This window comes from Crinia signifera, chromosome 5 (genome assembly GCF_055691185.1).
Source record: "Crinia signifera chromosome 5, ASM5569118v1, whole genome shotgun sequence".
Lineage (NCBI taxonomy): Eukaryota > Metazoa > Chordata > Amphibia > Anura > Myobatrachidae > Crinia > Crinia signifera.
This window is the reverse complement of record NC_139221.1, coordinates 155,789,231-155,814,628: the sequence shown is the minus strand read 5'-3', so window position 1 is coordinate 155,814,628 and position 25,398 is coordinate 155,789,231. Positions and strand designations below refer to the sequence as shown.

Below are 25,398 nucleotides of genomic sequence, written 5' to 3'. Positions count from 1 at the left end.
GGAATTTGGCCTGATTTAAGCCAATGACATTGGTACAACACACCAAAACTGCATGTTCCTGTACTGGTATAATGAAGTTGTTCCACATTTTGTTTTTTCCTTTTTACCTTCATAAGATGATATATTTTTTTTTGGGGGGGGGGGGGGGTGTTTGAAGTTTGTGCTGTTCTATTAATATCTTATACAAAGATCTATTTTTTTTTTCATTTTATGTATGTTAATTCAGAAGTATATTTAGGTTAACCATCATTGTCATTGAGCAGAATACTTACTGCTACTATTCTGAAGACCCTATACTTCATAGTAGATGTAGGCTGTGTAGCAGTACAGCTGACATTTTCCAAGTATGTTTTTCTGCAAGTATAATATGTTTCACTATCCTGTTTAATTGTTCAGACTTAAGTATGAATGTGTTGATGATGATATGTTGGCAAACTTATGTGTGATGGGTTTTACCAAGACCGTATACCTCAAACAAACCAGAACAATTGAACATATGTAATGCATTTTTCTGTGAGTAGATATAGTGGGTGCAAGGAGTGCCAATGTTATGTTAATCCTGATGCTTAGAGGGTCATTGATCAGCTCATAACAAGTTCCAGAATAAAAAAGTGGCACAGTGTGTACTATAATTTAAACTAGGGAACTTTTACTGTATGGTGCATACAATGAACTAGGGTGGTATTATGGGACATAAAATGAACAACGACTGTGTTGCTATGAGGCCTACAAAGTTCTGGCTATGCCACTGTGAGTACTGGTGGAGGATGGACGGCTAGTTTTGATAGGTTTCTGTTTTCTGCGTTTACTTGCGAAAATAAATGCTATTGTCAGATATGCTGATTCCTAGGACCCAGCTCCATCCTATGGGAAGGAGGTCCAGGGTTGCAAAGAGGAAGCCATGCAGATCCCTCCACCTCATTCACAGTTACTGCCCAGCGGCTGTGTACATGGGTTACCTCAGGTGCTTTTCAGAGTGGCTGTCCTCACACCAGAGCAATGCTGAATTGTATCTGTAAGTATCAATCACCACAACTCTCCCCTGCCTGGCCCCAATGATGAATGGGCATTTAACTGGTGACATATTTGCCACGCTTCCCATTACCATATGGGGGGTGCAAAGATGTGCTAGAAATTGCCATTGGGCCATTTTTTGGCATACTGTAATGTCTATGCACTTATTATGCAGCAATAATAGGGATTGTTCTATTCTTTAGCTCTGTTGTCAGAGAGCCAATAAAGGTATTATTATTTTTTTATTCTATTATGCATAGAAGTAATAGAAAATTGTTACATTTCCATTGTGATGCTTTAGGTAAAGTTTTGTCTGCTTTAGGTAAAGTTATGCTAAAATAATGGATTATACTTAATATATGAATAAATAAATGAACACTGTATCCTTAAGAGATCCTTGAAGCATATATACCATGGTCGCTGTGATGTCTGATAGTCTCAGTCATTGAACTGTAAATAAATACTGTGGGATAATTGACAAAACTGCTCCAATACATTTCCTGCTGAGATACAGGATTAGCTGTGCTTTCTTTGTTCCACTACAAACTGTGCTTATATAATGGGGGAAAAAGGTTACGGTACTTGTTTCCTAGCAGGGCGCCCACTAAGCAAATTGCTTAGCGGACGATTCTGCGTAAGAAAATCGCATCGCATGCGGTTTTTGCGTGCGATCACATGCAATGCGATCCAATGCGTTTTTCCTATGTAATTTATTCACTGCTCTTTTTTGCCCCGGGCGGTGCGGTGCGATCGCATCGCAAAATCGCATGCGATTTTAGAGGGTGCGATGCCATTTACTTTACTATACACTTTTATATTAGATTAGATTAGATACGTCTTTATTGTCATCACCCCAATTAGGGTGACAAAATTCAGTTTAGCATCCATCCAAATACATACATATAATAAAATACAAAAATGATAATTTACCATAAAACTTAAGTCCCAATTACCCTCCCCCCATGACCCAAACTAGCATTTAATTCTGAAATGGCCCTGGGAAAAAAAACTATTCTTCATCCTACTGGTCCTATTCCTTAGGCAGCTAAACCGTCTACCCGAAGGCAGTAATACAAACAACCCATTAGCCGGGTGGGTACCATCTTTTAAGATATTATGCGCCCTACGCAGACAACGCTTCCGCTGAATGTCATCAGCAGAAGGGAGAGTAGTACCCATTATCCGTTGGGCCAGTTTAATTACCCTCTGGTTTGACTTCCGTTCTGCAACAGTACAATTCCCATACCAGACGGAGATACAACTGGTCAGAATGCTTTCCACTGCACAACGATAAAAATTTACCAAAATTCGCAGTGACAATTGTTGTTTTTTCAGCATTCTGAGAAAAAAAAGGCGTTGATGGGCCTTTTTTACCAAGCATTTTATGTTAGTTGACCATGTTAAATCCTCAGAAATATAAGTGCCCAAGAATGTAAAATTAGAGACTTGGTCAACATTGGTCCCATTAATCTGTACCGGCATAACTGGGGAAGGTTTTTTTCTACGAAAATATACCATGATCTCTTTTGTTTTGCTTGCGTTGAGAAAGAGATTATTGGCACTACACCACTCAGCCAAGTGCTGAATCTCCTCTCTATATGCCGTTTCATCGTTGTTATTAATGAGGCCAATTAATGTTGTGTCATCGGCAAATTTAATAATGATATTGGAATTGTAAACTGGTTTGCAGTCGGACGTAAAAATAGAATAAAGAAACAGGCTTAATACACAGCCTTGCGGTACCCCAGTATTCAGTGTCACCAGATCTGAGCTATTCACCCCTGCTCTAACCGCCTGAGGCCTATTGCTCAAAAAATCCCCTATCCAGTTACATAGAGAACTATTGATCCCTAGCTCAAAAAGTTTTAAGACTAGCCTAGATGGTATCACCGTATTAAACGCCGAACTGAAGTCGACAAACAACAGTCGGACATACGTATTACTTTTATCCAGATGTGATAGTACAGAATGCATTAACAAGGAGACTGCATCGTCAATGCTTCTATTACTGCGATAAGCAAACTGAAATGGATCCAAAGTAGGTGAAAGACCAGCCTTCAGATGTGCTAACACCAACCGTTCAAAGCACTTATATGAGATGCTATAAGATTGAGGAACCCCCCCACTATCCACGCCACCCCGAAGCCTGGCGAGGGGCGGTGGTACGCATCCTTCTGACCTTTTCATACCCCCACTATCCACGTTGCGCTCGCCACACTATATAACATCAACTCCACGCTGACGTGGATAGTGGGGGTATCGGGATGGTGTGGATAGTGGGAGGCGGTCAGTAAAACCTCATTGTATGTCATACAAGTGTATAGCTAATGGCATGGCATTGCACCCTATTAAAAATGCATGTGATCGCTTGCGATTTTGCGGGAGGTGCGATGCGATGCGATCCCCTGGGGCCAACAGAGCAGTGAATAAATGACATAAAAAAATTGCATCGCACAGCACTAAAACGTCCCATGCAATGTGATTTCGCTACGGTAGTGTACGTAAAAAATCTGGGCGCCCTGCTAGAAAACAAGTACCAAGGTTACATTTAGAAATGAGGGGAGCAAAACTGGTTTGACTTTAATTTAGGGTTCTCCGCTAAGCACCATAAAAAGAAGGTCTAGTCATAGAGGATTTTTTGAACATTTTTGTTTAGTAACACTAATACTAAACAAATGACCCAAAATGTAAAGGTGGCCATACAGTACTGCAAATTGTCGCAGCAGTGTATGGCCATCCGATCCCCTGTGAGCCCTCAGTACCTTCCTGGGTCACAGGATTGCATGCTGTCCTTTGTGTGATGTATCGAATGCGACCCCTGGGGGATGCCGTGTTGGAGGTCGATCGTGCAGCAGGTCCGACCTCCAACTCTAAACCGATGTGCTCAGGACTTTGCAACGGTCAGATCAGATGTAAAACGCATAGGATTTGGCCACTTTACACCTGATTTCTCGGCCTGATCCGTTGGAATCGGGTGAAGAGTGGCCAGATTGGACTAGTGTATGGACGCTTTAACACCTTTTGCAGTATAGATTATATTAAAAGCATATTTTAAAATAAAATTTAATATAGAGCCATATGTTGAAAATATGTATGATATGGGGTTATGGTATGGCATTGCAATCAAGTTGGCTTCATTGCTTACATGGAAATAAATGTTCATATCCGTCCATATGCGAAGATGCATGCATCGATGCAGCTGGACTTTCCATATCCTTACGTGCCCGGTGTGGCTATTAGAACACATTTCCCCAGCCCTGTACCTGGTTATTTGTCTGAAATCAGACTGATCTCTGCATAAGCTTAGCAAATTCACCTACAATTCCTTAACACAATTTCTGGAAATCTTGAAAGGGGATACCCAGAAACACACACTTACTCAGTGCCACATACAATAGTCGTGCCCCCAGTTCATGTTATGTGAAGCAGCAGTGCCCCAGTACATATTGGGCAGGATGCAATGAGCATCACTTCCCACCTCTTCTGTTACATACTGTCGTAATCTATTGATTTAGAAATGTGATACGAGCCATCCTTTCCGTGTTTGTGAATGGGAAGTCTTACTGCGTGTACTAGTGATATGCGCTGTTTGGGGATGTCTGTTGGGAGAAATCCATTCAAATCCTCTCGGGAAAATCTGCAAATAAGCTTCTATTGGGTAACACCAGACAAAGATGGTATTGTGAACCAGGTTCAAGCTCCGGAATGTATTGCATGATACTGTATACTATGGATAAAGCTATGGTTATACTTAAAACCTGCAATACTAGAGTAACTTGAGGACCACTCTTGGAAACTTTTGCTGTGGAGTCCTAAAATTTTGATGGCAGATAAAAGCCACTTGGCCCATCTAGTCTGCCCTAATCACACGTATATGCACAGAGTTGGGGTAACTTTTGTTGGGAGCAAATTAACCTCAATATATTTTTGGATTGTGGGAGGAAACCAGAGTACTCAGAGAAATCCCACTCAATTATGGGGAGAATTATAGACTCTATGCAGTTAGGGCTAGGTTGGGAATCAAACCCAAGATCCTAAGCTATACATTAGGGATTTGGTATAAGAGCTCTAGAAATCACCACCTAGTATGAAGTGTTAGCTGATGTGCCTTTGTGGATTTTTTTCTTTCTTTTTTTGTTGGGAGTAGGGGATCTATAGATATGCATATTGCTACAAAAGTAATATTGCTACTTAAATATTTGTAATTAAAAATTGCAAAGCTTGAGGGCGATATTTTGGCTTAATATAAAAACAAATTTATGCTTTTCAAAGTGGAGTGTTGGAGCATTAGTACAGCAAGTTGGTGCATCCTCCTTTGCAAATGATCGATCGTGGATCCGTGAGAACAACTTTTTTATTTTTGATCTTATTGTCTATATTATAAAATATGATGTCATGGCTGAACTACTTGCAGCTAATGATTTAAGATTTTATGTTCATTTACCTGACTACACATTGGAATTATTTTTAAGTGTTTAATGCACACTCATAAAGTCATCTAAATGCACCTTAAGGTGTATAAAATAATGAGAGAACACTTAATAAATAAGAATAAATAAAGAAAACGGTGTAAGCCAATATTTATTAAAAGCCAAATTTAATAAATATTGGCTTACACAGGTTTATTAATTCTTATTTATTAAGCGCGCTTTCATAATTTTTATACATCTGTTTCAACAATAAATAGAGCTGCTAAATACATATGACAGTGCGGATATATACATATATTGTCTGTGCATCTTAAGGTTCCCTCAGAGAAGTGCCCGACGATCCTCCCTTGAGCCACCTGGGACCTTTCCAGGTGGCAGGATCACATGCGATATATCACATGTGGGTACTTGTGAGTTATCTGGGCGTCCGATTTGGGTACTTACGATTTGCATGCGATTTGCATGCGATATCGCATGCGATTTACGATTTGCATGCGATTTAGCATGCGATTTGCATAAGATTTGCTATTCATTTCATTACCCCACTATCCCCAAAGTGTGTCTATCAACGTGAACCCGAAGCGTGGCGAGCGCAGCGAGCCCGCGAGGGGCGGCGGTACGCGTCCTCCGACCTTTTCATGCCCTACTATCCACTAGGGCGTGGAGTGAGAATAGAATAGTGTGGCGAGCGCAGCGAGCCACCGTGCCCGAAGCGTGGCGAGCGCAGCGAGCCCCGCGAGGGGACGCGGACACCTGTGAAGCCCGCAAGGGCACGCGGATACCTGTGAAGGTGTCCGCGTCCCCTCGCGGGGCTCGCTGCGCTCGCCACGCTTCGGGCTCGGTGGCTCGCTGCGCTCGCCACACTATTCTATTCTCACTCCACGCCCTAGTGGATAGTAGGGCATGAAAAGGTCGGAGGACGCGTACCGCCGCCCCTCGCGGGCTCGCTGCGCTCGCCACGCTTCGGGTTCACGTTGATAGACACACTTTGGGGATAGTGGGGTAATGAAATTAATAGCAAATCTTATGCAAATCGCATGCTAAATCGCATGCAAATCGCAAATCGCATGCGATATCGCATGCGATATCGTATGCGATCTAGTACCAAAATCGGACGCCCAGATAACTCACAAGTACCCACATGTGGTCTTTTTTGTATGAAATATATCACAAGCGATCCCATCCAAGCCTATCTGCCTCAGAAGCAATCTAAGAGATTGCTTCTGCAGCCATTACATCTTAAATAAAAAACAGCAGTGGTTGCACACATATGTATATGAAGTTTTTGACAGGTGGTTGTATGAAGTTGAGCATAGCCTGCTACATTTCCTTTGTGTAATGTGGTATACACATGGGGTGATTTAAGTCCCATTTCTAAGTGATATGACTAGATCTCTTAGAAATGAAACTCAAATCGCTGTCTGTGTATGCCCCATAGCGATCGATATTTCCGGGCTAGATATTTCAAGTGTGCATGATACATCTAGTCATCTAGTGTTATACCACGTACATTAGATACTGACACTGGCTAAAAAAAAAAAAAAAGGTTTTCTATGTTAATAGCAGCAGTGCTTTTGAAACCTATTCAACAAAGCCTTCCCACGGCCCATGTGTAAAAGTCCTCAGACAACCATCTAAAATACACGGACTAGTGTCTATGGCTAGACAAAACAAATTATTATACTTTTGAAGTGATCTGACAGTTATTTGTTGTTCTGTAGAAGTAAAACCCTACCACCCCTTCCCCCCCCCCCCCCCCAATAGATTAGTACATTCTTTTATATATAGATAGCTAAATGGATGGATATATATATATATATATATATATATATATATATATATATATATTTATATTTATAAGCAAAGGACAGAGTGCGCCAATATCTTAGCTTTCCACCACCAATGAACAAAAACTGTAATGACACTTATCACAATTTTCAGTAATTTAATACATAATAAAAAAGATTAAAACTTTTTGTTTGAAGTTTGAGTCATTTTCATACGGTACATTGAATATATATATATATATATATATATATATATATATATATATATATATATATATATATATATATATATACATCTGTCTATATAGTTAGTAGTCTAAGGTTATCACTATTAATATAAAAATAATAGTTATTATTATTAATAATAATCTGTTCTGAAAATTCTATTTAGACTATTGTGTGTCTATATTTGTCCACAGTATTTTTCTCCAAAGCTCAGTCCACAAAATACCAACTAACCAGCTCCTGTCCCTTTTCAAACACAGCCTGTAACATTTACGTTGGTAAGGACAGCGCACTCTGGGTTGGTGTGATGTGTGGTACAGGGGAGTAGTTCGAGAAAGAATGGAGGGGAGGAAAGGGATAGATAGCTATGAGATAGGTGTGGATAATTGCTGATCAATAATGACTATTAGGCGTATGTGTGAATAAATGAAGTGCTTTATTTATATACAGTATAACAGGTGGGGTTTTTGGGCTTAACCCCAGGCCCTGAGGAAGTTGGGTATGGTATACTTCTGTTCTGATTCCACTCCACGGGGTGGGACCGGGAGGGTGTGGCAGTAGCAGCAATGGCCCGTATTCAGACCAGGTATTCCTATATGCACCTATGAGGAGCCCTCACCGGAATCAGGGTGCCAACAGGTCCCCTTTATACCATAAATCTTGTGAAGATTTATGTCTCCTGGTGTGGTGTGCAATGGGGTATTGGTAGTCTGTAAATGTCCTGCAACAATGGTTCATGTATTGTCCTGGAGGGGGGAAAAAGAGTGTTGCAAGTAGCGGCGTCCCACACCTTGCCTCTTACCCTGTTCCTGTAGTTTGTCTGGCACCATGCTGTACTCTTAATCCTGTAGGCAGAGAGGCGCAGCGGCACTGGTCGTGTCACTGGAGATTTGTCCCAGCCGGGACTCGCTCCAGGATAGGTGCGGCGGTGCAAGCAGTGGCAGGTTGTGCAGTGGGCTTGATGATGCTCGATCCCCCGCTTGCTGTGTACCCGGCTTCACTGACCCAGCATCCAGACCTTCACTTCCGGGTAGTGGTAATCGCGAGATGCCGCTAATCCTGGAGTGACGTCACAGGGGGTCAGTGCGCTCACTCAGCAAGGAGGAGACTGTGCCGTGTCCGTGATGGATGGTGTGGGTGCTGGTATCTGGTATCCAACACGTTTAGGCCTTTGTCAAGGATCCTATAGGCCGAAACGCGTTGGATACCAGCACCCACACCATCCATCACGGACACGGCACAGTCTCCTCCTTGCTGAGTGAGCGCACTGACCCCCTGTGATGTCATTCCGGGATTAGCGGCATCTCTGGTCAGTGGAGCCGGGCACACCGCAAGCAGGGGATCGAGCAGCATCAAGCCCACCGCACAACCCGCCACCGCTTGCACCACCGCACCTATCCTGGAGCGAGTCCCGGCTGGGACAAATCTCCAGTGACACGACCAGCGCCGCTGCGCATCTCAGCCTACAGGATTAAGAGCACAGCACGGTGCCAGACAAACTACAGGAACGGGGTAAGAGGCAAGGTGCGGGACACCGCTACTTGCAACACTCTTTTCCCCCACCTTCAGGACAATACCTGAACACCATTGTTGCAGGACATTTACCCCATTGCACACCACACCAGGAGACATAAATCTTCACAAGATTTATGGTATAAAGGGGACCTGTTGGCACCCTGATTCCCGTGAGGGCTCCTCATAGGTGCATATAGGAATACCTGAAAACGGGCCATTGCAGCTACTGTCACACACCACGAATCGTGGACCCCCCCCCTCCCAGTCCCACCCCGTGGAGTGGCATCCGGACAGAAGTATACCATACCCAACTTCCTCAGGGCCTGGGGTTAAGCCCCACAACCCCCACCTGTTATACTGTATATAAATAAAGCACTTAATTTATTCACACATACGCCTAATAGTCATTATTGATCAGCAATTATCCACACCTATCTCATAGCTATCTATCCCTTTCCTCCCCTCCATTCTTTCTCGAACCACCCCCCTGTACCACACATCACACCAACCCAGAGTGCGCTGTCCATACCCACATAAAAGTAAAACCCAGGGGACACTTTGGACAGACCCCAGGATTAGCAGCACCAGTCACACACATCAGGTATAGCGCAATATACCCTATACTTCACAGCCTGTAACATGGCAGTTAGGAGCTAATTGGCAGGTAATTTATCTTCTTTCTCTATCTCTCTCCAAGGCATAGTACATCTCCCCCTTAATGTACTAGAAATATTTTGTTTTGCAGTCAGAGGTGCTAATAATCCTTTTCTTTATAAATATTATTGTAAAACATTGTCCTATTTTCTGTTGTATCTATGATAGAAAATACAAGTTTCATTGTCCCCTTCTCTCTTATTGACTGAACAAGTATAAGAAAATTCCCTCAGGGGATTAATTTTTTAAATGAGTCATTGAGACACTTTGATCCTTTCCATCTGGAAGTAGCTTGTTGTAGCTTGTTAAAATGTAAGTAGATTTACATCTACTCTTATTTGTTTTCCTTTTTCATAATTTTGCTCCATTACCCACAGCCCACACATAACTTTATAGTTGCAAAAGAATTGTTTGTTCATTCATTCCAGTAAAGACTTGGTTCTTTGATATTACTTTTCCGAGAACAGTCCAAATATATTTGATGTGGCTCTGGTGTAATAGGTCGGCGATGTCATCATATGGACCCCACACTAGTGCCAAGTGCAGAACCTTGCCCGCCATAATATCAATCACTATGTCCATCCTGCCTAAGATCAATTATAGGCAGGTTGTAATTCACAGGCGGGATATCGGCTGAATGTTTTTTTTTTTTTTTTTTAAAGGGGCAGTCACAAGGCAAATACATACCTTGTAAGTGATTGCCCATTTCTGAGTTTGGCCGATATCCCGCCTGTTAATTACAACCTGCCTAAAAATTGATCTTCGGCTTCTATTACGTATTGGATATAGTGATTGATTTATAGATATATAAGTGCTGAAAATACCGCCAAAATCCAGCAAACCATGAAAAACTCCTTGCTGCACACAAAGGGTTAACTCTGCAGCGGCGCAATCCAGTGTGTGGACGCTCATTGGTGACCCACTGACAGATCCTCCCATCCGGTGGTAGCAGCTTTTGCCTGGTGACTATATATCATGCCTATGTTTTAAATGGTACAAGCACTCTAATGCTTTCCAGTGGAGATGCTGTTTTAGCTTCAATAAACTATTTGGTTAATGCCCCATGAGGCGCCCCTTCTTATTTCTTTTCTTATATATTATAATAAAGTGTGGCTAATAAATAACGAGATTAGAAAAAAACTTCTAGTCTTTACAGGGAAGATTGTATGTCACACACACATGTGTTTGAGTGGCACAAAAGATTGTAACATCATGAGGAAAATTGTTCGAATTAACAGCTGACTCAGCATTTCAAGTTTAGCATAAATGGTAAATATCGACAAATAAACTGTTAGGCGAGTTTTGCTTCAAGAATTTAACATGACCAAAGTTTGTGCTAAGATGTTCTACGGCTCCTCACTGCCAAGCAGAAAGAAAATGAAAGCAACATTGTAAGGACTTGTAGGCATATTGGCATCTTTAAGATAAAGTTATGAACTGTGATGAAATAAAATACCAGTCCATTCCCTGGAAACCATTCATCACCAAGAATGAAAAAATCACGTGAAATAAAATCCAAATTCAAAGCCATGTGAATTGTTTTCTTTGACTCAACATTACTGCAAATATTCTAGAAACTGCAGAAAAAAAATTAGAATTAAAAGGTCAGAGTTGTGGGAATTTTTTTTATCACCCATCATGGCAACCCTTGGGTACTGCCATTCATGTGCACATTACTTTGATACGTACCACCCACTGAGACTGATTTTTCTTTTTTTCTTTTCTAAAAATGTTCTACTGCTGCTCCCTACATCAGTTGACTGTATTTTCCCAAACTATTATATAACATTTATACTAACATACAGTACAATGTTGGAAAAAAACAACAACCCATTATGTACTTTTAACCTATTTTTTTCACACTTCTATTTAAGTGCCTTCATATCTCCTTTTGCACAATATTGGGTCACGCTCACTTTTGTTGTCATAATGGAAGCTTGACCTATACTCACTGCGCCATTGGGCTGTCCCCAGACTCTAGGCACTGTGTGGATATACCCTGTGCATGCATGGGACATCCATCCACAGCTGCTCTGCAGAGAAATCTCCCTCCCAACCTTTTCCCCACTGCAACTCATGGTTAATACAAAAATAGGCACTGTCTAACCTAAATAGGCATCCCTTACCCTTGCGACACCTGGTTATGTAGCCGTGTGGAAAGGGGAGTGGCTGTTGCCACTGTGACAGGAGCTGGGTTTTGCATGTAGCTTTACAATGCAGCATCTGTCTTCTGCCACTAAGTGGACGCTGGCATTTTGGTGCGACTGCTTGGCTAGTGACACCCGGATGCGACTCACACCACCGCTGTAATGCCACTGGTTGGGACTTATGAGTAATATTCTTATGGTATTTGTAGCAAGTAGTACAGTGCACGGACCTTTCTCTGACACCACAGATGCTTTTGCTAATCCGCTTATAATAATGTATGTTTCAAAGACACATTGCCACTTATTTTTTAAAATATTTGATACTATTGTAATAGTTGGCTTTATCATATGAAAATCTGGAGCCAGTCTACTGCTGTTTTCTTCCAGCACAAAATATTTTTCCCAGACTGTTCTATGGTGCACTTTTTTATTTTCTTTTGCATAATAGCATGAATGTATTTTGAGTATTTGGATCTAATATTGAATTTACTATTTTAACTGTTTTAAGATTTACTTCTAAATGACAATTGTTTGTTTTCTTTTGGAATTTTTGAGGAAAACAAAGGATTACATACAAGTCAATCAGTAGCTTTCACTCTGTGCTACATGTAGGACTAAGCATGGACTATGCAATATGCCATGTTATTATGCTGGTCATTGATGTAACTTCTGTACTAAAAAGGGAATAAGTTGCTATGAAACTATGGGGTCTATGTACTGTACTAAGCCTTGGAGAAAGATAAAGGAACAACAAACCAACTGCTAACTGCACAACTGCCAACTTTCTGAGTCTGGCTGCTCCCTCTATGAAAGCGCAGCCAGGTTTTTACAACAGGGGTCTTGACATCATGATATATGGGCGTTGAGGGCCATGATTGCATCAACTTGGCCCTGCGCCCTCTACAATGCCAATTTATTATCGGCATTGTAGAGCTACAATGATGCGTTCAGCAGGAATCGCATTATTGTCCCACCCCCTTACAGTAGGTAGGTGGTGGCTTTAGGGGTGTGTATGGGCAGCTGTGGGTGGTGCTTGCTAATGTGTACAGGCTCCATTTTGCTTGCCTTCCTTTCTGGGTGTCTGCGAGTGCCACCCAATATTTGGGAGGCTCCTGGCCTTTATGGGATGGTAAGCAAGTATGTCTAATGATCATGACAGGATCTGATTGATTGTATATGATTGGCTGATAATGTATGGAATGGATGAAAGGAAATAATTATATGGCTGAGGGATGTGGCTATGAATCTGTAGTTTCCTTTGCGTTCAATAACTGTAAAGTATTTTTATGGGTTTTTTAAATGCTTCTTCTCTGGCATTTTGGTATTTTTGACTCAATTTATGGAATGTAACCCTTTTGAGTGCCAAGGGAATTTGTTAAAATAGGTGTGAAAATAGCCAAACATTTAACTTTTAGCTTCTATAGGAAACATGTAATATTTAGCTTATATAGGAAATACAATCTTTTTTGCACAACATTTTTAATTTGAATTTATATAACAAAAGTAAGCGACGTTGGCATTTTTACCGGATATTTTGCACATCTCTCACAGAGATGTTGGCACTCAAAGGTTTAAGACAGTGGTTCCCAAACTGTGTGCCGTGGCTCCCTGGGGTGCCTCGGGACACTTGCAGGGGTGCCTCGGGTTGGTCGTCCAGGACCAATTCAAATTATTTATGATCAATTATTTCTGGACAAAACCAGTGCTGGTGGCTGCCAATCATAAAATGTGTACAATCAGAACCAAATCCTGCCCTTTCCCACATAACTGAACCTAAGAAGCACATATAAACACAATCAACTTAATTTGATATATATATATATATATATATATTTTTGGGGGAGTAGGGGTGCCTTGGAAAAATTCTGATACTCTAGGGTGCCGTGATTAGAAAAAGATTGGGAACCCCTGATTTAAGAACAATAAAGCTGTATATTTCTACTGATTTGTATAGTTTTGTTTATTTTAAGTAAAGTATAACAATAATTCTAATCCTATATTTATTACCTCATATCATAAGATTGTAAAAAATAATTATTTTATAAAAAGATGTTAGGTCTTCCTTGGGGCAACAGAATATCTGTCCATTGTAATGACTTTCCTTGCTAATGACTGTGCAGTATTACAACTCATGTGTTGTGCAAATTCAGAGGTTTTCTTACCAGGGGGCCTAGCAGATCATAAAGAACTCTTTCAGTTGTCACTTAATTGAACATTTCTTTTGGGATTCATATATCTAAGGGTCAGACAAGGGCATTTCCCTGCTTGGGGAAAAAAAAAGAAAAGTGTGTCTGGGCTGCTTAAAGTCATAATTACAACATGTTTAGCCTATCCTACCTACTTATATAGAACTACAGCTGCTTGGACAAAGTCACATTTGAGAGAGAACAGAATGTGTGAGCTTACTACAGAGATTGGGAATCTTCGGCCCGCCAACTGCTGTTGAACTACACATCCCAGCATGCCCTGCAACAGTTTTAGCATGGCCAAATATCAAAACTGTAGCAGGGCATGCTGGGATGTGTAGTTCAACAACAGCTGGAGGGCCAAAGGTTCGATTGCGGACCTTCCACCAGTAGATCACGATCTGGTCTTGAAATATTAAGCTCTGTTAACACAAAATTACTTCTGAACCTTCTTATGGCTTCACCGTTCCCAGCAATTTATTGCGCGGGTGACGTCTAATCGCCGGAGGGCAGAATCAGCAGAAGCATCGGCAGCGTGGGGAAGTCAGTGGAAGGGGAGATGAAGGTGCCATTTCTGCTTTAAAAAGGCCTGGGGGCTTACACAATTCCTGTTGTAGATGTGAATTGATAGATGCAGGAAAAAATATTGGCTCTAATTCATTTATCCGTTTAAATGTACTAATTGAGCAAGCCCTACCATCACTTAACATGACGCCTCAGTTTGGAAGGGTTCCATTCAGTGTTTGGATTTATTTTATAAATTGGTGTACTGAGCACAGATATCAAGTAATTACATGGCCATAATAACATTGGGGCAGATTGGACTACAGCTCCAGGCCTATGCATGTGTCATAATGTGTGACATTTTGCCTCATACCGTGTTTCATAATGTAAATTTTGGATCATAGTGCATAGGGAGGGAAATCTTTGGTTTAGGGGGAAACGCCAGTAGATCACTGGTAAGTAAGTGTACAAAAAGTAGATCCCAGGTTAAAAAAGTCCGGCCACCCCTGGTCTAAAGCTTCCAGTTTGGCTGGTAGGATGCTTATTTGTAATTCTAATAAAGTTTAGTTGCATTTGTCTATGCTTGTATATCGGTTAAGTTGTTTTACCAGCTAATACAGAATATCTTATTATGTTTTTAAAATATTTAAATAAAAATAAACTGCACAGAGGAAGCACGTTAATTTTTTTTATCATGTCACTTTATTTAAGGCTGGAATTTTATACCGTATATGGTTGTCATTTTAAAATGTATTTTTTCTTCTTTTTTTTTAATGGCTCTTAAAAGCAAAAGCTATATATGTCCTCTTTTTAAAAAAATTGGGATTGGAATTAGTGGACTATGCCCACTGTATGTATGTTAACATGACCTTGCCAGTAGGCCGACCCTGACATGGTTATAATGGTACAGATGTAGTGCCTGTGTTTCTTGCAGGGGCTGACGATCGGATCGTCAGCAGCCAGAAGGGGACGCGCGCACATCCCCTTATTACGGAGCTCTCCGCCGTATCATCGCTGGTCCTCACTGCCCAATCCCACCTCCCCGTTCCCCCTTAACCTTGCCCATCTCCCTGAAGTGGAGACGGGCAGGGTTCGCATCCCCCGCCGCCCAGAAACTGGGACATGTGTGCGTATGGGACACTTGCACGTCTCAGTCAGATGGAGTGCCATCTCTCCAGCGGGGGCAATCTGACAAGACCAGTTTTATAGCTTCTCTAATGAGCAATCTCGTTTTCAGCTGTGCTAACTAATACCACTTTTACACCAGAATACCGGATAGGACCCGGGAAATCGAACACGGGATATTGCCAGGGCATGCCCTGCCTCAGACCCCATTTACACTGCACTTCAATCCGGGTTATTCCCGGGTAAGGCCCTTTCACACTGAAAACGGATCAGCCCTGTCTTTCCTTGCTGCTGTCATTAAGAAATGGATTTTTTGCTTGTTGATGAGGTCACAACAAATGGAACATGACACTCCTCAAGTTTTTTTGCTTTATTAAGCTGAAAATATGCATAAAATCATCATACATCATACACCTGTCTGAATATTTAGGCAGAGAGCACCATCTAGTGGTCTAACATCGCTACTCCACTGGGAACTTTTCTATTAAAGAAAAATACTGACAGGCTTAAAATAGCTTCTGTCACTTCAGGAGGCTGCAATTTGATTGGTCTCCTCTCCTGTTAAGAGACAAATACTTGTACTTAATAAAAACTTCAATTTTTTTTTTATTTTTTTTTATTAATTTATTTTATAATTTATATTTATTTATTTCCTCCCTTTGTGGCCTAAAAGAAACTTGCAAGTCCAATAATTTGAATATTAGACCATAATGGACTAGAAGCTGTTTCTAGGGGCCCTCACAGATAATACAGTACCGTGTGAATTCATCTACCCCATTCTATGTCTTTTGGGGCTAATCCTAATATGCCCAATAAGGTCAAAAAAATTCCGTTACCAACAAACCCTGCCATGTCCACTCCTAAGAATAAAGACTCTTTGCGGGTATCAGACAGACATAGATCACCTTCCCCAGACTCTTCGCCAGAAACACTCATTGATCCGAGTATTCAAACTGTCCTTCATACCCTGGTCGAAGGTATTAAAACAACCTTTCAGCAAGAGCTAAAAAAAGCTGTCGACGATTTCAAATCTGAATTGACCTCTCTCGGCACTCGAACAGATGCCCTGGAGTCAAAGACGGATGATCTCTGTAGATATCAGGGCACTGTGGACAGAGAACTTTCTCTCCTTCGCGCTGAAATTAACGACCTCAAGGAAAAACAGGAAGATTTGGAAAACAGATCGAGAAGGAATAATCTTAGAATTAGAAATGTTCCTGAAACAATCCTTCCATCTGAAATTCCATCTTTCCTTCAGGACCTCTTTAAACACCTTCTCCCGGATCTTCCTATTGCTGACTTCCTCATGGACAGGGCTCATCGGGCTCTAAGAGCTAAACCATCCCCTGGTCAACCACCCAGAGACATAGTTATAAGATTGCATTATTACCGCACTAAAGAGAGACTATTGGCAGCATCGAGAGATCTGATGTCAATCTCTTTCAAAGACCTTTCCATTCAGATCTTCCAAGATCTTGCTCCATCCACGATTCAAAAGAGAAGAGATCTTCAACCCATAACCAAAGTGTTACGTCAACATAATATACGATACCGATGGAACTTTCCGTTTCAATTACAAGTCCTTAAAGACAATGTCAACCGCACGGCTAAGACCTTGGAACAAGGTCAAAAAGTTTTGGAGGATTTAAATATCTTACCAGAACCCTCTGCTTCATCTTCCGCCCAAGGTTTACCAAGGTCTCAACAGCCCCGCCCTCCTGAGGCACAATGGTCGACTCGCCGGAGCAGAAATGATGATTTGGTCCCCTCCTGAGGCGATTGACTTTCTCCCATATAGAGCTTTATCTTTAATTAATTAATATTATATTCTAATACTTTGATCGTTTTCAGGTTCTTTATGTATTTACGTAAATTGAATTCACCTTCGATATAGATGTGTTTATTTTAGTTTATTTTATAATAGATTGCTTTAATAGATTACTGTAAATGTGAGGGTCCCTGGCTTAGTTAGGAGGGAACTCCTCGCTCTCTGACCTTTACCCGTCCTCTATTAAAGTATATATATATTTAACTATATATATATACTATCCCTACTTCTGTTTTAGATTTTAGTTATAAATTAATATGTGTAGCCCCTTCACCAGGGTCTACTTTTGTCAGGGTTTTGACCTACTTAGGTCTTCTCTCAATTTCTCACTTTTCTCTACTATCTCCTTTTCTATATCTCTCTTCCCTTTTCGCTCTTCCCAGCTTTTTCCCTCCCTCCAACCCAACTGGTCTCCTTTCTTACTCTTCGAGGGCTATTCCAGATTCATCTTTATAGCAGACTATAATTTTATGTCATGGGGTTAAAATTAATCTCTATAAATGTTAATGGGCTAAATTCACCCAAACGCCGCACCCTGGTCTTAAGTGCTTGTAAACGTGAAAGGGCAGATATAATCCTATTGCAAGAGACCCACCTCACGGGTGAACATTCCCAATTAATAAATAGATATTTCCATCAAACATATTTTGCATCGGCGCCTTGTAAAAAAAGGGGAGTAGCTATTTTATTTTCAAAAAATGTCCCTTTTGTCTTAGAGAAAAAAATAGCAGATACAGACGGCAGATTTCTTATTTTGGTAGGTTTAATTGGCTCAAATCAGATCACTTTAGTCAACATGTACGCCCCTAACACCAAACAATGCCCTTTCTATTCGAAATTATTTAAACAAATTGAAAAACTCTCGCAAGGGCACCTGATAATAGGCGGGGATTTCAACTCCGTGATAGATCCTAGTATAGATAAAAAAGCTGCACGCCCTCTCAAACACTCCACGGACGTATTGCGTACATCACACAATCTTAACATGGGTTTAGCCAAATTGTCGGTCCTAGACTCGTGGCGTCTCAAAAATTCGACGGCCAATGATTTCACTCATTTTTCTGGTCCCCATCAAATATACTCCAGAATAGACATGATATTTGTTTCCCGTTCGATTGCCTCTTCAGTCTTGGCGGCGGGTATTTCACCTTTTTCATGGACAGACCACGCAGGCCCCTTTATTCTGTTAGACTCTCTCTCATTCCAACATAAATCTCGAACCTGGCGATTGGATGATAATTTATTGTTAGATCCCACTATTCTGCAAGCTATAAAATCAGCTATATCTGAATATTTTGAACATAACCTTTCTGACGAAGTTGCAAAGGGAGTAATCTGGGAAGCTCACAAAGCAACAATTAGAGGTAATCTAATTAGTAAAGCAGCTTTTCGGCGAAAACAGGCTCAGAGAGAAATCTCACAATTAGAACAAGAAATCTCTTTACTTCTTGAGCAACATAAACAGAATCCTACCTCAGTGTTACTCACTCAGATTAACTCCCTTAGAGGGAGACTAAATACAATATTATCCCGTAGATCTGCCAATCTCCTAAAAAAACTTCAACAGAAATACTATGATAAGGCAGATAAAGCTGATTCGGTCTTGGCCAGTAAACTTAGACAAAAGAAATTGTCTAGCTTGATAACCAGGATTAAGAATCATAACTCGGGAAGAATCACATATGACCCAGCACAGATAGTAGCGGAATTCCATGAATTTTATAAAAATTTATATAATTTGAATAATCCCGATCCCCAAAATAAAACTACTGATCCCCCGTCCCTTTCTGCCCTCCTCTCTAGTGACCTACTTCCTTCCCTTAGCAACCTAAAAATAACTGAACTGAATGCAGAAATATCTGAAGTGGAAATTCGCACAGCAATTGGGGGTCTAAAAGCTTCCTCTGCACCTGGCCCGGATGGGTTTACCCCTCAATATTATAAAAAATTTGCCTCAATTCTGACCCCTTTTTTGAAAAACTTCTTTAATGGCCTACTTGACGGTGATTCCTTTGACGCTTTAACCACCTTGGCCAACATAGTGGTAATTCCTAAACCAGACAAGGATCCCCTCTTGGTCTCTAGTTATAGGCCTATATCTTTGCTTAACGTTGACATCAAGATATATGCAAAGATTTTGGCCAATAGGCTAGGCCCCTTGCTCCCTGACCTGATCCACCCTGACCAGGTGGGCTTTATACCTGGTCGACAGGCATTTGATAACACGCGTCGTACAATTGACCTGATTCACGTCATCCATGAACAGAAAATTCCGGCTCTGGTATTAAGTTTGGACGCTGAAAAGGCCTTTGATCGGATTAAATGGCCCTTTATGTTTCACACACTTCAAACAATAGGCATTTCTGGTAGATTTTTGCAAGGAATCTCGTCCCTTTATGACAAACCACGAGCGACAGTATTGGCCAATGGGATAGCATCTTCTCCATTTTTAATTACTAATGGAACTCGTCAGGGATGCCCCCTGTCCCCTCTCATTTTTGCTCTAACCATAGAGCCCCTTGCAGCACGCATTAGAGCCAATCCCAACATAAAAGGAGTAAAAGTAGGTGATGCGGAGCATAAAATTGCCCTTTATGCTGACGACGTCCTGCTCACAATCACCGACCCAGCTAACTCCATACCTCACCTTTTCCGTGAGATATCAGATTTTGGAGAATTATCGGGATATAAAATCAACCCATTAAAAACTGAGGCCCTAGATCTTTATGTTCCACAGCACATTAAAGAGGCACTAGCGTTGACATATGATTTCCGCTGGAACAGAAGCCAGCTCTCTTATTTGGGTATCGCAATTACTAAAAATTACCGTCAACTCTATGAGGCTAATTACCCTAAACTAATTGCTCGTTTACATAAAGATCTGGCTGATTGGAGAGCATATCATATTTCCTGGTTTGGTAGAATTAATGCTATTAAAATGAATGTATTACCGCGACTACTCTATTATTTTCAAACTCTACCGATTCGCGTTCCCCCATGTATCTTTAAACTTCTTCAAAAAAATATTATGGATTTTATTTGGGCCAAAAAAAAACCAAGAGTAAGTCGCTTGATAATTCAAAGACGCTCTTCCTGTGGTGGTCTTGGGGTCCCAAATTTGAATTCATATTACTTGGCAGCGGGATTGGCTCAGTGCGTTCTGTGGAATAGACCTAACTCTGAGAGGGTTTGGGTGGGGATTGAGTCTCAGGTTCTTGGACTCCACTCGATTTCTTCTCTGTTATGGTTACCTAAATCGGTCCGCAATAAAAACACAAAAACCCACCCGATTATATCACACTCTCTAGAAATCTGGGACACTGCCAATAAAAGATTTAATCTTGCACCCTCCCCTAGCCCACTGATTCCTCTATTTAATAATCCGAAGTTTCGCCCGGGTTGCACCCCAAGTGCATTTAGAAACTGGTGGCAAAACGGGATTAGATTCCTTAATGACATTTCTCAAACTTCCTCCTTCCCCACATTTGCAGACATTCAAACAAAACACCCTATTCCTCATAAAAATTTCTTTCAATATCTTCAACTCAGACATTTTCATTCCTCAGTTAATACTCAAATCACTGCTAGGCCACTCTCTCCTATAGAACATTTAGCTTTTTGTAAGGCACCTGCAAAAGGCCTAATTTCATCTTTATATCTTTCTCTATTACCTCAGACTTCTAATATGAATGATTCGTATGTAAAGGCTTGGGAATCTGATTTGGGTGAAACACTAGGAGATGAAGAATGGTCTGACATTTATTCTAACGTTGCCTCTAGTTCAATATGTGTAAAACTGAAAGAAAATGCATATAAATTACTATATAGATGGTATTATGTCCCAGTTAGACTTAATAAAATGAATGCAGATATATCCCCTATATGCTGGAGATGTAAAAAATCGGATGGTACTTTTTTACATATCTGGTGGGACTGCCCGGTTTTGTCTCCTTTCTGGCAGAAGCTGGCTACCTTAGCTAATTCTATTTTATTTTTGCGAGTTCCATTTAAGCCTGGCTATTTCCTCCTTTCTATGGATATCCCAGAAACAACTCGTGCTAAGAACAAATTGTTCACCCACATGGTTCTAGCAGCCAGAACATGTATTGCGAGTCACTGGAGATCTTCAGCTGTACCATCTCTAGATGAAGTGACTGCTAAGATCTGGCATATTCATTCAATGGAGTACATGACTAGTATCTTAAATTGTTCTTCCACAAAATTTATCAAGATCTGGGAGCCCTGGACGACGTATTTTAATATACCCCCAGCCTTCCACTAGATATCCTTGAATTGAGCTAAACCAGTAGGGTAGGAGGCCCTTCTTTCCAGTCCCCCCCCCCCCCTTCCCCTCCCTTTTTTCTTCTTCTGGTTTTCCTCCTCTTTTTCACCCACCTTTTCTTTCCTATTAACTGTCTAAAAAAGGTTTTTCATTATGGTTTCTGTAGCTTATAACAGTGTTTTTAGGTAGTTTTAAGTGTATATGTATATAGACGTGTATGTATGTGTATGTGAATATGTATGTGTATGTAGCTTACATATGTATGCATGTACGTGTGTGTGTATATATATTTTGTACTATTTATATCAGTTTATATTTTTATGTAATTTTAAATATATGTATGTAGCCGTATGTGTATATGTATATGTATGTAACTTATTTATGTGTGATTGTGTATATATTTTGTACTATTTATATCTGTTTATAAGCATTATATGAGATCACCTTTAAAACAAAAGAGATGCCTCTATATTTGGTCAAGGTTATCGAACCTTTCAATATTGCGTTGATTGTACTCATTTGGACCATTAGTATATCTATATATCTTATATTCTTTATATGTTTTTCATTCATGTATCCTTGGCATCTCATTAATAAAATTTATTTAAAAAAAAAAAAAAAAATCATCATACATTGGAATCTTTATAGATGTAATGTATTCTCATAAAGAAAGATGAAGATGCGTATGAATACAAACTTGTAACACTCTGGGACACACTGTGTGACAGCCAGCGTGTGTTCCTGCAGCTGAGGCTGTAAACTAACTGGGGAGAGTGCTTCCAGCACAGACTGTTGCTGTAGTGTAGGGCACAGTCTGCACACAGCGTGGTAATGCTGCTTCTGCTGCTGCTGCTCCATGTGCGGGTCTCCGGCAGATGACACTATCTGCCAGAGCCGCAGAAGCACCAATCAGCTCTTTGCGCCCTTCTCCCTGTCAAATAACCCGGATAATGACCATTTACACCACCCTGAGCCCCGGATAAGCCCCGTGTCCGACCCTGAACATTTGCCGGGTCAGATTCCCGGGGAACAGTACCCGTGTTATTTTTTTTCAGCCCATTTACACCATGCCCTGCCCCTGACTGGAGAGGCAATATCCCGGGTCCAACCTCTGGTGTAAAAGGGGTATTAATTGCACAAGAGTTTTCCAGGGTTCTTTAATCATCCATCAGGTTTCTAACGCGATTAGCAAATGTAACATTAGAACAATGGGGAGATGGTTGCTGGAAATGGGCCACTATATACCTATGTAGATATTCCTTTAAAAAACAGTTTGCAGCTAGTATAGTCATTTACCACATTAACAATCTATACAGTGTATTTCTGATTAATTTAAGGATATATTTATTGGGAAAAGAGATATTTCTTTAGTATTCAAAGAAAAGCAAAGTGATCCCAAACTTTTGAACTGTAGTGTATGGTGACCTAATTACTGTTGATCCTATAATGCAAACTCTGCATAATGTATGAAATTTAACAGTATGGGGGAAATTTATTTAAACATCCTAGCTACTGGGTTGTGACCTTAACTTAACTTAAACCTGAAATAATGACTCTGAGACATAGTTTTGGCAGAAAATGTTAACTGTAATTTATTAAACAACTTTTAAATCAATTTATTGATTAATAGAATTAATTAATGGTGGCCAAGAAAGAATGGCTATTATTTAAACTCCGCCCATAACTATCCTATCAACAAATATCCTAACAATAAGCAGTATCCACACAGCCTTCTTCATTAACTGCCCACCCATCCGGGTGGTGTCGCTGTCCCCGACTTGGTGATCCAGCGCAGGCCTTTAGTCAATGGAGGTGAGCGCACCGAAAAAAAAACGATATACAATTAATCATCCTTTAACGAAGACCCTAAATCGATTAACTTGCTGTTCTTTCCAGCCAATGCAAAGAAACACCCACCCCTCAGCCTAAAAATAGGGAAGAGAGGGCGGGAAACTCAGGAAAAAAAGGAAGACTCCAGCTCTTCCTGAAACTCCTATCCTCAGCTAACTTTGCCATCCTTGCACCCTTATTGGATGCCAAGTCACAGGCTTCACTGAGGTCATCACATCCTCGAATGTTTAACCCACTACATGCCTATCTCAGTCATTCCATTCTTCAATGGGAGTTCTATTTTACATGGGATGTTGCTATGGGCAACTTATCAGAATCTACATCTTATTTATTTATCACCTTCTAGAAGATAGTAGATAGTATCTGATTGGTTGCACAAAGCAACGTCCCATGTGAAATAGAACTCCCATCTTGGTAAATTTTCTCCTATGACTGCTCTGTCTTATTGTGATGAATCATATCCAGTGCTGACAGAGCTACTGCAGGAAGAGCTACTGATATTATTGTCATTTTTATTATTATTATCATCATCATTATTAATCGATTCATGTGATCAGTATTTCTACACCTGCATTAAGGGTTTATTTTACATACAGCAATCTAAAGGTGCTTACATACTGGCCAATATTTGAAATTATATTGCTCATTTTGAACTTTCTGAGTGATATTGTTTAATATATCACCCAGTGCTACAAATGATGTGTTTGCCCACGGGTCGTTTACCCCTGCCCCTCATCTGGTCATGCAGCTCAATTTGATTTCTCATCAATGACTGCATGTACAGAGCAGGGACCCGATGACGTTACTGAATTATATCATTATTCAGTGTATACCAACTATGGGGGTTACTCAGAGTTGATCACTGTTTTGCGAATTCGCAATGCTATCGGTTCTTGTATGACTACGCATGAGTACTGATTGTTTTGCGCTTGGCCAAATGGCATCAAGAAATCAGTGATTATATTTTCTGCAATCCCCTCGCAACTTGACCGACAGGAACCCGCTGTTTGTTGGTGTTAATCTGCCATTTTCTGGAAGTGTCTGGAAAAATGCAGGTCTGCCCAAGCGTTTTCAAGGAGGGGTGCGACATCAGCTCCGGCCTTGATCAGCCTGTCTCTGTTGCAGAGTTGCGCAAGGGTCAGAATTATGCACACTTGCCCAGACTGGATAAATCATTCAATGATGAGTTGGTTGCATATGAATTTGCAGTTGGCCGGCAATATGCAATATTTTCACAAATCATTCATAGACTTGTACAGGGCGGTTTTTATTCTGTCTGGGCGGCAACTATCTGATTCGCATGCCTCTGCAAATTTGCACAGCAGTGATGAGGTCTAAATCAGGCCATATATCATTTGCCTGGGAGTTCAAGAGAAATAGCTAACGATATTGCTGGTAGAGTAAATTGTGAAGTGTGTTTTACATGATTTTTAGAACTGCTGTATTTAGAAAATATACAGTATATTGAAGAGTTTTGTTTGTAAAACATTGGGAGTTCAGCTTGCTTCGTATTTATGCCTACTTTACAATGATAATATTACAGTTTCCCGAGTTGTAATTTTTGACTAGAACGCCATTTGCCTCTTTTTGTGCTGTTCAGTTTAAAGTATTTACTTTTCTCAATAATGTTTCTTTTTCTTTCTTGCAGCCAGAAGATATAGCTTCCAGCTCTCACACTTTTAAACAGAAATTTTTCACAAAGTCAAAACCTTGTGCAGTCTGCAAGCAACTTGTCAATGACCATGGAATTTCATGCCGAGGTAACCATACATATACTTGTACATAATGTTATATACAGTAAATGTCCTACAGTTTCATAGTTTAATCATTGTATGACTACCAAAGACTAG

General features: G+C 40.6%; 1 protein-coding gene across 4 annotated transcripts in view; it reads left to right on the top strand.

Moving 5' to 3' along the window:
* Positions 1 to 25,398, top strand: part of TNS3 (tensin 3) — a 375,154-nt gene that overhangs the window by 162,136 nt on the left and 187,620 nt on the right. For all 4 annotated transcript variants that reach the window (XR_014474929.1, XM_083188134.1, XM_083188132.1 and 1 more), the window contains exon 2: positions 25,197 to 25,308. Coding sequence is in view for 3 of the 4 variants with exons in the window: in XM_083188134.1 (XP_083044260.1) it covers positions 25,197 to 25,308 (112 nt within the window). In the remaining variant the exon portion in view is untranslated. The remainder of the gene's footprint in view (positions 1 to 25,196; positions 25,309 to 25,398) is intronic.